General features: G+C 54.7%; 1 protein-coding gene across 1 annotated transcript in view; it reads left to right on the plus strand.

Moving 5' to 3' along the window:
* KIAA0930 (KIAA0930 ortholog) overlaps window positions 1-2,986 on the plus strand; it is a 37,171-nt gene extending 34,185 nt beyond the window's left edge. Inside the window, exons 11-12 of the mRNA XM_038756097.1 lie at window positions 573-731; window positions 1,392-2,986. Coding sequence (XP_038612025.1) covers window positions 573-731; window positions 1,392-1,432 — 200 coding nt within the window. The 3' untranslated portion in view covers window positions 1,433-2,986. The remainder of the gene's footprint in view (window positions 1-572; window positions 732-1,391) is intronic.
* The last annotated feature ends 9,825 nt before the right edge of the window (window positions 2,987-12,811 follow it).

A 12,811-nucleotide genomic window follows, 5' to 3' on the forward strand; every position in this document is an offset into this window, starting at 1 on the left:
GCTTTGGGCAAGTCACTTAACTTCTCTGTGCCTCAGTTATCTCATGTGTAAAATGGGGATTAAGACTGTGAATCCCGTGTGGGACAACCTGATTACCTTGTATCTCCTCCAGCGCTTAGAGCAGTGCCTGGCACATAGTAAGCACTTGACAAATACCATCTTCGTCATTATTATTATTGTTATTATTATTAATAATCCCATGCCCCCGGACAGCCTGTGCCCATAGTCACCCTATGTCCCCATTCACCCTGCACCCCCAGCCACCCTATGCCCCAGGTTTCCCGCACCCCCTACCAGCCCATGCCCACAGCCACCCTATACCCCCATATGGTCCATGCCCACCCCATGCCCCCGCCTGGCCCACGGCTCAGATTTCCGGCACCCGCAACCACCCCGTGCTCCGGTCTGGTCCAGGCTCCCGCTCCCCTCGCTGCCAGCCCATGGCCACAGCTGCCCTGTGTCACCATCTGGCCCGGGCCCCAGATTCCCCGCATCCCCTGCTCCCCGTGCCCCCGGCTCCCCTTTGCCCCCTCCCGGCCTGTGCCCGCTGACCTTCCCGTCCATCCCCACAGCAGATCTGCCACTCCCGAGCAGCCTGCGGTCGCGGTCCCTGTCGGGGACGGGGCGCTCTCTGGTCGGGTCCTGGCTGAAGCTCAACCGTGCGGACGAACGCTTCCTGCTCTATGCCCACCTCACCTACGTCACACTGCCGCTCCCGCGCATCCTTACTGGTCAGCGGGGGGTACCCTGGGGGCGAGGGGTGGACAGGGCACGCTCAGGGCCAGACCCGGGGGCAGAGGGGCAGGGGGCGGGCCGGGGGTAGGAGCTTGGAGCTGGGCGGGTGGAGGGCGGAAGGGGGCTCTCGACCAGGAGGGATGATGACCCTGGCACCCGCTCCCCTTCTCTGGGATCAGGACCAAGGGTGGAAACCATGAGTTGGTGGGGCGGCGGGGGGTGATGGGAAGCCCACCTGGGGCTCCAGGACTGTGTTCTCTCTCTCTCTCCCATCGGGAAAACCGAGGCCATTGAGACTGTCTCTGTTCCTGTCTCTCTCTACCTCCTTCTCTGGGCTTGGCTCTGTGCTTTCTGTCTTTGTCTGTCTTTTTATCTCTCCCTAACACCCTCTCTGTTGTCGCTCCCTACCTCCTTCTCTTTCTTTCCCTACTTCCTTCTCTGGCTCTTTCCCCACCTCCTCTCTGTCCTCTCCCTAAGTCCTTCTCTGGGCCTTTCCTGACCTCTTTTCTGTGCCCCCTCCCCTGTGTCTGTCCCTACCTCCGTGTCTATGTCTCTACCTCCCCGTCTCTGTTTCTTTCCCTCTGTACCTGTCTGCTTCCATCTCACCCTCCCTCTGGCTCTGCTTCTCACTCTCTGCGCCTCTCTCTGCCTCGCAGACATTCTGGAAGTGCGGCAGAAGCCCATCCTGATGACATAGAGGAGGAGGAAGAGGAGAAGGAGGAGGAGGAGAGACTGGTGGTGTGGTGCTGCCTGGAAGCTGCCAAGTGCCTACTGCTGCAGTGGTTTTCTGCACCAACACTACCACCTAGTATCCAGAGGGTGCACCTACATGGGAGAAAACCAGGGAGAGTCTCTCTCTCTCTCTCCATCTCTCTTTCTTCTTCTTCTTCCTCCCCACCTCGAAACCAGCCAAGCTCAAGTGCCTCTTTCTTCTTCCCGTGACGGGCCTCGAGTCCCACGCGCAGCCCTGCAGCGAAGCAGCACATCCAGTGTCCAGGCCGGAGGAGGATGCAACACCAAACCAGAAGTACCTGAGGAGAGAAAGAAGAAAAATCCAAAATGGCTCTATGAACAAGTGGTGGACAGTGTTTACTTTCTAACAGAGTGGACAGGGAGCGCTGGACTTGATGTGCTTTGTTCAGAAAGCCACGGTTCGCATTTCATAACGACATACCAATGAGTTCCCCCCCGCCACCGCCCCCCATCATCAGCCCCCTTCCCCGTCTGCCCGAGTGGCTGCGTGGGCACGGAGGGCTCAGCGGTGGTGACGAGAGACAACATTCCTCTGCCTCTGTTTGTGGCGCAGATTCTCCAACCTGTTTACGGTGGGGTCCCCCCCGCCCCCGTGCCCCCAGCCAAAGAGCAAGGAAATCAAAGTGAGACACCCCCCCCCACCCCCAAGTTGGCTGGAAAGGGCCGAGTGAGACCCTCACATCTCTGAGAACCGGCCACCCATCAGCTGGTCGGTCCCCAGGCCCGAGACCTCTCCGTAGGAGGTCGGTCCCTCTGTGGCCCATGCCCAGCCCCTGGGTGGTGGGGGTGGGAGATGCCCCGGCCTCTAGGGCTCCCCCCGAGAGGACCTGAAGGGGCTCCCCGGGTTTGGACGTGGCCCTTAAGGGCTGACCTCATCAGCCGTCCAGATGCATTCGAGAACAGAGAATTGGCTGTTGGAAGAAGTACGGGCAGCCTCTTCAGAATGCTTCCGGGGAGAGGCTTTTTTCAGGCCTTAGAGTGTTGCGCTGTGTGAGTGTGTGTGTGTGTGTGTGTCTGTCTGTCCATCCGTCCGTCCATCCTGCCCTTTCCCGGGACGGTCGTACTCGAGCCTCGTTCTTATTCCAGGGCGCAGGACCCTGGGCGGTCCCTACATGTCCATCTGTGTCCCCTCTCACCCCCAGCCCTTGGGCTGAGACCGTTCCACCATTAGTGACGTTCCCACGGGAGCCGATGATTCCCGAGGATCGATCGGGCCGGCCAGAGGCGGTTCGAGTCGGGTTTTCACTTAGCGCCGCCTGACCCCCAGCCGGTCAGAGCCAAGGGGGCGGGGCAGCGATGGGACTTGTTGAGCACCTCCTTGGGGGCAATGCACTGTACATGTAGTAGACATAGTAGTAGTAGTGGTGGTGTTTATTGAGCGCCCCTGGGGGCAGAGCATTGTAGTATTGGTATTTACTGAGTACCCCCTGGAGGCAATGCACTGTACTGTTATTTACTGAGCGCCCCTGCGGACCGGTCACTAGTATTGGTATTTAGGGGCAGGTCACTGTACTGAGCACTCCGGACTATGCCCCATCTGATTATCCCTTTCTTTCCCAAGGGCTTTGGCGCACACACCGGAAACCCTCGATCAATACCTTGATTGGGGAACCATCCCTTCCAGGAGCGGCAGCTTGGAAGCCAGGTGATGGGCACGTCGGTTTGTCCACCTCCCCAGCGGGCATGTCCCGTCCCCCCGGCAGGGACCCCGCGGGTGCCTCGCTCGCTCGGGCTCCAGGGCGTCCCAGCCTGGCGGTTTCGGGGCAGCCCAGCTGGACTGGAGGTTGGCATGGAGTTTCCACCAGAGCGGGCGCTTGTCCGGCTTTAACGCTCCTCCACCCAGCCCTGGCCCGTCGCTGGGCATCAGGCAGTGGTGGCCAGCTCAAGCCCCCAGAACCGTATCTCCTGAGCTGCTCAGCTCCGGGCACTGCTCCAGCAATGACGTGGGTTTGCGGGCGGGCAGTCCAGTGGTTGGAGCAGCTTGAAAATGTGTCGGAGGTGGGGAAGGAGTCCCCTGCAGCCAGCCCCCTACCTCTGGTCCAGGGCCAGATTGGTATCCTTCCGGGGGTCCAAAACCCCACTCTGACCTCAGGTGAGGGCCAGACCGGATCCGAGTTTTCAGCAGATCTGGGCCACCAGGCGAGGCTCTCTCTCAGAGCTCTGTGTCCTGGGCTGGCATCTCCTCGCTCGCTGTGCAGGGGGCTGCGGTGGCAAGAGGAATTGGAGCCCAAGGGAGGCCCCACTAGTTCTCACCCTGGGAATGCCCCCTCCTCACCTGGTGCCCCCCAGAACCGCTCCGTCCCTCAAAAGGCAAATGTCGTTTGGAACTCCAGATGGTCTTGTCCGCACGGCCCTGTGATGGGTCCAAGAATCTGCCAGCCGCCAAGCCCTGGGCTGGGGGGTGGGGGGCAGGCCTGTGGCAACATCTGCGGGGACCGGTGAGGGTCCTTACCTCCTGGGAGCTCTCCTGAGTCTAGCTGCCTCTTGGAGTAGCTTTGGGCAGTGGGCTCCGACCTCTTGTGGACCCAGGATGGGGGGCGAGAAGTGGTGTCAGGCTGGGCAGGAGGCGTCGGAAGGCCCCCGCCCCAGAACTCGCAGCCGGCTATGAAGGATGCGCTCTGTTCCGTGCCCGCAAAGCCCTGCAGTCACCATTCCAGGTCCCTCATGTCTCTCCCCTGCATCGGACCCTGCAAGGAAAGGTACAAACTGCCGGTCCCTGAGGCTCCCCAGGAAGTGAGGTCGCCCTAGGCTCACAGCAGCTTTCTGAGTTCCTTCTCAGAGAGGGGAAGGAAGGGAGAGAGAGAGTGACAGAGGAGGAGGAGGACGGGGCCGACAGAAGAGGGAAAACCCCCCAAATCGGTTGCCCTGTTGGGCTCTTGAGCCTGTGGATGGCAGGAGCCTTCCGTTCAGAAAATGTTTTTCCTTCAGCATCTGTTTGGGAAATCTGTTCTTCCGGCAGCACCAACCTGGAAACTGTATCTTTCCGTCAGCCCTGGCTGGTGGTGAAGGTGCAGGAGACCGGCCCCCTGTCCTCAGGGGATCGGCCGTGTCAGCCCAACCTCACAGCCGTCCTCCTGGTTTTCTCTTCAGATGATGGTGGGGCGGGGAGCAGGTGGCAAGGTAGCTCCCGGCGGCCGGTGCCTCACAAGGTCTTCCCACCCTGGCAAAGCCAGCATCGGGGGCAAACGGGTGAAGGTTCAGCCGGGGAGCTGAGGCGGTCCTTGATGTCGGTGCGATCGGGCTTCCGGAAAGTGGCCTGTCCATGAGAAGTGGGGCGCCCTGAAAGGGCTTTAGGCCACAGCTTTCCAAAGTCTCTAGGGAAAATGAGAGTCGAAGCGATGAGTTGGTGTCATATTTTAGGCTCTCGTTCCCACGGCAGCCTCGCCTAGGGATCCGGAGATGGTCACGGTAGCTTGTGTGTGATTGGTTCTTGGCAGGTTTGGGTTTTGAACATCCAGAGGCCCACCAGGCCACGCACACTCTGACGGGGAAGGGTAGGGAGCCTGAAGCAGGTACTTGCTGACTGAATTCTTTCATCTCAACCTCTTCTTTTCATCTCTCTTCCTCCCCCTCCTCTCCCTCTTTCTCACTCTTCTTTTTCTCCAGGGGCTGGAGAAATATTCCCTGCACCCCTGCCCACTTTTAAGACCTTTCTTTTAAAGTCACGTAAAACAAGCCGAAAATTCTGTGACCATTTCAGAAAGACTTTCACTGCTCTGATGCTTAAGCACTCAGTTTTTTTTCCTATTTTTTTTTTTTTAAAGAAAACTACGTTAGCACTATTTTGTTGCATCACCCCGATAGGAACAGATGTGTTGCTATGGGTAGGGATTTTTTTTTCCTTTCTTAAAATGAGTTTTCCACAGATTGAAGGCTTCCTCTAGTCATAGGACAACCAGCCCCTAAATTCTGCAGAAAGGAACCCTCCCACCCTTCCGTTTGATGGTTGTCTCCCTGCCCCAGCAGGGAAGCTGGGTAACTGTTTTAGCAGACTCTAGTGATGATGGGGACCCGCGGCCAAGGTGATCATGGCCGGTGGCTAGCTACTGGAATCGAAGCTTCAGTGCCAGCTTAGAGCCCAGATCGAGGTGACTCGGGTTACCCAGAAAGAGTGTCGGGGACGAGTTTGGCCGGTGGCATGGCAGGAGCAAGTGACAGTGGGAACGAGACTCCGAGGGGCCTTCCCAAGTCCACATTTGCGGTGCCCTGTGGGGAGAGGCCATCAACAAACCTTTCCTGAGGTCCCCGACCAGAGGGACAAGGGGCTCCTTTCCCTCAGGTGGGGGTCTTTCTGCTAGGCTTTGTGTCCCCCCGGTCCGCCCGCCTCTCCATCCATCCATCCATCCGTCTGTCGCCTCATCTTCCTTTAGGTGGCACGTTGTGTAGCAGCAGAGCAAATGACCCCAGAGGCATCCAGCCCTCTTTGCACTGGGGGATACAGAGCAGGTGGGCAGGTGGTGGGGGCTTCTACAAGGACTGGGGTAGGGGGGCCATGACTGCCTCATTGGCAGCCATCGATGGGGGGGGTCAGGCCGGGGATCAGCGGTGCGGTTTGTGCCCGGGCTCCCGAGGTTAAAGGTCATCCAACTAGACGAGTCCCCAGATAATGGCCTGGCCTGGCCTGGCCGGGCCGTGGTGATGTTGGCACCCCAGAGAATGGCCCGGCCAAAGTGATATTGGCACCCTCAGAACCCGGTGCAAACTCCCACTCTGAGCGGCTGTAGGGAACGACAGGATGAGAGCCGGGTCAGGGTCCCCAGACCAGGTTCACTCACCTCTGTCACCCAGGCTGCTTCTCCAGTGGGATGAAACTTTCCAGGTCAGAGGGTCACGCAGCCCTCAGGGGACGGAGTGGGGGTGGGGGTGGGGGGCAGCAGAAGCGGCTGCTTCCATTGGCGACTTTGTGGAGGGCAGAGATGGGGTCGACCCCCCGCCAAAGCCAAATCGGAAGGGAAAACGGCCTTGTTCCCCAGATGGCGTTCTCGGTCTCCGCCTCCTGTAGGGGATCAGAGCATGAACAGCTGGAGGTTTCTAGGGGGAGCAGAAAAGGGAGAGGGAGTTGAAGGCAACATTGATAAACAAAAAGTGATAAACAATGCCCCGAAAATAGCCTCCCCCCTTTCAGAACCTCCCCAAATCAGGACACTTGGTGTGAACATGTGATCTGATGCTGTCCGGCCTCTTGCCCAATGCGGGGTGTCAACACTGCTGTATAACTTTTTTCTGAAATGTTTCTCTAATGCCAATTAAAATCCGGTCATTTTAAAATAAATTTGCCTTCAAGTTTTACTCGTAGCCCATTTATTCCATAGACCCATGAGCTCCTCATGACCAGGGAACGTGTCTACCGACTCTGTTGTATTGAACTCTCCCAAGCGCTTAGTACAGGGCTGTGGACACAGTAACCACTCAATAAATACCATAGGTGGACTGATCGATTGCCTGAGATGGATGATAATTCCCATCAGAATGATGGGATCAGAGGCAGGGGAATGGAGCGGGTGATTTGAATCATCAATCTGTGGCAGTTAGTGAGAGCTTACTGTGTGCAGAGCACTATACTTAGCACAGTGCTCTCAGGATCCCACCGCTCCCAGCCTGGGATCGGCTGCGGCGGCACAAATAGTGCAGACACCTGTGCCCTGCCTCCTCTTCCTCCATCAATCAAATGTATAGAGGAGCAGCGTGGCTTAGGGGAAAGAGCCCGGGCTTGGGAGTCAGAAGTTGTGAGTTCTAATTCCGACATCTGCCACTTGTCAGCTGTGTGACTTTGGGCAAGTCACTTCATTTCTCTGTGCCTCAGTTACCTCATCTGTAAAATGGGGATTAAGACTGTGAGCCCCACATGGGACAACCTGATAACCTTGTATCCACCCCAGCGTTTAGAACAGTGCTCAGTACATAGTAATAATAATAATAATGATGATGGCATTAAGTGCTTACTATGTGCAAAGCACTGTTCTAAGCATTGGGGAGGTTACAAGGTGATCAGGTTGTCCCACAGGGGGGCTCACAGTCTTAATCCCCATTTTATGGATGAGGTAACTGAGGCACAGAGAAGTGAAGTGACTTGCCCAAAGTCCCACAGCTGACAATTGGCGGAGCTGGGATTTGAACCCACGACCTCTGACTCCAAAGCCCGGGCTCTTTTCCACTGAGCCACGCAGTAAGCACTTAACAAATACCACCACCACCAAATGTATTCAATGAGCACTTACTGTGTGTAGAACCTGGACGACAAGAAGCAGCGTGGCTCAGTGGAAAGAGCCGGGGCTTTGGAGTCAGAGATCATGGGTTCAAACCCCGGCTCCACCAATTGTCAGCTGTGTGACTTTGGGCAAATCACTTAACTTCTCTGTGCCTGTTACCTCATCTGTAAAATGGGGATTAAGACTGTGAGCCCCCCGTGGGACAACCTGATCACCTTGTAACCTCCCCAGCACTTAGAACAATGCTTTGTACATAGTAAGTGCTTAATAAATGCCATTATTATTGTTATTATTATTATTATTATTATTATTATTATTATTATTACCAGGCGCTTGGGAAAGTACAATATAACAGTTTACGTACATATCTGTAATTTTATTTAGTTGTATTGATTTCTGTCTCTCCCCACCCCTCAGATTGTAAGCTCATTGTGGGCAAGGAATGTCACTGTTTATTGTTGTATTGTACTTTCCCAAGCGCTTAGTACAGTGCTCTGCAAACAGTAAGTGCTCAATAAATACTATTGAATGAAGAGTAGGTAGACAAGTTCCCTGCCCTTAGTTTAGAGGGCTCAATTCCCACCATCTGGATTTCATTCTCTCCCCCGGGGCGAGCAGGCTCTCACCCCAAAACCTGTTTCCCAGAACCTTTGCTGACTTGTACTTCCCAAGCGCTTAGTACAGTGCTCTGCATCATCAATCATATTTATTGAGGGCTTACTATGTGCAGAGCACTGTACTAAGCGCTTGGGAAGTACAAATTGGCAACATATAGAGACAGTCCCTACCCAACAGTGGGCTCACAGTCTAAAAGGGAGACAGAGAACAAAACCAAACATACTAACAAAATAAAATAAATAGAATAGATATGTACAAGTTAGAGTAATAAATATGTACAAACATATATACAAGTGCACACAGTAAGCGCTCAATAAATACGATTGATTGATTGGAAGGACCTGCCCTCTTTGGCAAGCGGTTTGGGACAGACCCTCCCCCTTCCTCAATGCCCCCCCCAGAACCTCAAGCAGCTCCCATTTCTTCTCCTGTGAAAGCAGCGTGGACTAGGGGAGAAAGCCCGGGGCCTGGGAGTAGAACAGCTTGTTTGCTATGTGACCTTGGGCAAGCCACCCCCTTCTCTATACCTCAGTTTCCTTATCCATAAAATGGGTGTTAAATTTCACTCCCTCCTAGATTGTGAGCCCCACGTGTGAGATAGGGACTGTATTCAACCTGATTATCTTGTATCTTGCCCAACACTTAGTACAGTGTTTAGCACACAGTAAGCACTTAATACTGTAATTTAAAGACTCCTGATCCTGGGCTTCAAGGCTCTCTGCTCGCTGGCTCCTTCTTAATAAATAAAATAATAAATGATGACATTTATTAAGCGCTTACTTTGTGCCAAGCACTGTTCTAAGCACTGGGGAGGTTACAAGGCGATCAGGTTGTCCCACAGGGGGATCACAGTCTTAATTCCCCTTTTACAGATGAGGGAACTGAGGCACAGAGAAGTTAAGTGACTTGCCCGAAGTCACACAGCTGACAACTGGCAGAGCTGGGATTTGAACCCATGACCTGTGACTCCAAAGCCCGGGCTCTTTCCACTGATTCTCTGCTTCTTACCTACATGCTCTCCTCTCCCACCATAGGCCGGCTCCCACTCTGCCACTCTCAAGCTAATTTCTCATTTCCAACTCTCCTGCTTCCAACCTACTTTGTTCACCCTGTTGCCTCTGTGCTGAACTCCCTCCCCTGCTCTTAAATCCACCTCACCCCATCACCCCCTCCTGTGAGAGGCCAACCCCATGTCGCGCTGCTGATGTGGCCAGAGATAAATTGTGTTTATTTGTACTCTTTAAATGGTATCTGTGCTTGTTTTACAACCTCAGTTCAGCAGTGGCATTTATTGAATACTTTCTGCACGCTAAGCTGCATGGTTGGGAGAGTACAATACAGAAGTCAAGTTCCATGTAACCACATTCCCTGCCCAGGAGGAGCTCACAATCTAGATGTGGGCAGAGCAGGGACCCGTTGTTACTTGACCGTTTTGTCTTCTAACACACAGCCCACTGTTCTGGATGCAGGAGGGCCCCAAGCGGTGCTCAACTCTCCACCACCTTGGCCCACCCTCCAAGGTAAATGACCGGCCCAAGGCCACACAGCAGGCCACTGGCGGAACCAGCGCCAAAACCCGCATCTCCTGCCTCTTCACTCTCCCCTAGGCAACGTGACCCCACTTCGGTTGGGTGGCAGCTCCATTCCCACCCCCACACGTGTGAAGCCCGGACAAGAGCGAGGGCTCCAGGGCTGAACCTGCCCAGGCCAGAGATCTCAGCGAGAGCCAGCCCTCCTCCACTCTGTCAGAGCCCGGGGCCTCCTGGACCAACAGACACGGAGTGCGGTCCCTGCTCGAGCAGGGGTCGGGCCATGGGTTCCAGCACCGCCTTGGTTTCCGGGTGTAGAGGTGGCCGGCCAGAGCCCGGACAGCTGTTCTGAGCGCACTCGCCAAGAGATCAAACTCTGCGTGGTGGGTTTTTTTTGCAATTTATTCACATTTCACGGGTTTGTTACACTCCCGCCAGCTTTGGAATCAACGAGTTCACATTTTCGACTGGTATCAAAGTTTCCCCATCAAGAAAATGCCCCCAACCCTAATATTATAGTAATCACTACTGTTCAAGGGTAAGCTTTACTCCTGGGAGCGGAGACCATCCCTGGCTGCTGGAGCCTGGGAACACGAGCCTGGAAGAAATTTTAAGACGCCAAGACACTCACCTTCTCTGTCCCTCAGTTTCCTCATCTGTAAAATGGGGACTCAATACCTGTTTTTCCTCCTCCGACCGTGTAGTGCCATGTGGGATAGGGACTGTCTGCTCCTAAGGAATTGTATTTATGCTGGCAGCACAGAGCTTAGGGCTTAGCCCAGGGTAAGGGCTAATGAAAATCTCTACCATTATTGTGAGCATTTTGATGAGCACTGGGGGCATTTGATGCTGGGGGAGATGCAAGATAATTAGGTCAGACACACAGTCTAAGAGGAAGAGAGAACAGGTATTTAATCTCCAGTTAGGCGAAAACTGAAGCCCAGAGAAGTGTAGTGACTTGTCCTAGGTCACACAGCAGGCATGTGGCAGATAGGATGAGAACCCAGGTCCCCTGCCACCTGAGCCCATACTCTTCCCCCTAGCCAACATTGCCTCTCATCTCAAAGTTTCCATCCTCCCTTTGGCTAAGATGAGCAATGAGTCACCTGGCTACACAACTTACTCCATTTTCTAAACCCCTCACTGCCCACTGTGTTTTCTTTTTTCCTCTCTTGAATGAGCAGAGGCCCCTCGGGGTGAATTAAACCAGGCTCAGGTGGGCTCAGCACCGCAGCAGCTCCTGTGGAGAGCACCACATCAAGGCAGCCCGCCCGCACGACCCGTCGCCGTTGGCTGGGACAGGCACATTTTTGGCACGCGGCAGAAAGAGGCGATCAGTTAGACCTTCCTGCCATGGGCAATGGCTTCCCCCAGGGAAACAGCACCGTGTGACGGCAGAAGCGAGGACAGAGAAAAGCCATTCCAGCAGGAGTCAAAAGGGCACCACGGGCGGGCAGGGTGTCCTCGGCCTCACACGCGGCAACCAGCACAGAGCAGGACACTCCCCTGCAGGAAACGGGCCCTCAATAGCGAAATGCCTGCTGACCACATTTCACAGAGGCGTTATTGGTTTTAAAAAAACCTGAGTCCAGATGATGCCATGGGGAAGGCCACCCCCCCCCCCCCCCCGCCCAACAACCACACACACTCAAACGATCTAGGGTAACTTTCAAACTGTTTTTTCAAAATTAAGATATAGCTTTAAAGCGTAAATTCTTGGCACCTGCAAAGTAAATGCCCTTGAAGTAGTGTGGCATCAAAGTCTGTTGGTCACTCCTGCAATCCGGCAGCTGGGTTTCTCCAGAAGAAAGGGTAGCCCCAGGTGAAGTATTCTAAAACAAATTTTCTAAAACAATGTCAAGAAGGGAACCCGCTGTGATTTGACATTGGTTTCACATACCTCAGGACAGCTATAACATGCACTCTTTCACTGCGGCGCTACGCCTCAGTGACACACGGTCCCACTGAGGGTTGGTTACCTCGCCCTTTTCTCCGCTTTTACGCAACAACTTTAGCAGCAAAGATTTACTGGAAAATAAACCGGAATGTTAGGAATCTGTACATCTGAAAGCCAGTGTTAAAGCTACAGCAACCATACGTGTTTCTACTCTTGTTTGGACGGTGGGAGAGAAATGTCCAGAGAGAACATCATCATGATACTTTGCTGTCATTTCTGCTACTGAAGGAGCTTCCCCGAGGGCAGAGCTAAAAGGGGTTTCTACTTTTAGGTTGGGTAAGTATACACGTGGAAAACTTGCCTCTCTAGTTTATCTCCCAACTGGGAGAAAACAATGACCAGCCCTCCCCCCTCCAGCTCTCCCTGATTGTCTCCCCTTGGCCACAAGCAAGTCAGGACACAGTCGCTTTAGCTCCTGCCAGTTTTAGTGGGCAAGTTTGAGTAGAAGGCAGGCCCGGGACCAGCGCTGCCCTTAGCAAGCCTGCTGTTTGCTCAAAGGGCGAAGCCTGGGGGTCGGGGTGAACGCGAGCCCTCGGGAACTCAGCCTTCGAACCGAGACTTCACGCCAGCTTGAAGACTTCAATCGTGCGTCTCTCCAGAACCCAGAGCTGCAAGGGTCTCGCCGGAGGGGCAGGATGCCCCCAGCTTCGAAATCCCAAGTCTATGGACAGGGGTCCCCCTCCTGCCCACCCTACCCGTCTCCAGCTCTGACAAGCCTGGATTTCTCAGGGGAGATGAAGACGACGGTGCAATCCTTGCCGGGAGGGATGTGCTAGACACCCCCCTCCCTGCATCCAGAAATTCAAGGGAGGCAGGTCTTCGCGAGGACTGGCTCCAGAAATGGGGGGGAGCACCCATGCCCTGAAACACCCGCTCTGGCCAAGGTGGGCGGCAGTTCCCGGAGCCGAGATCGGCCGGGTAGGAGGCTGACGTGGAGAAGCTCGAGAGGAAGTCTTTGAGATGTTGTCTGGTCCACGTGAAGTCCCCGGGTGGCATCTCGTATTAGAAGG

This window comes from Tachyglossus aculeatus, chromosome 14, assembly GCF_015852505.1.
Source record: "Tachyglossus aculeatus isolate mTacAcu1 chromosome 14, mTacAcu1.pri, whole genome shotgun sequence".
Taxonomy (NCBI): domain Eukaryota; kingdom Metazoa; phylum Chordata; class Mammalia; order Monotremata; family Tachyglossidae; genus Tachyglossus; species Tachyglossus aculeatus.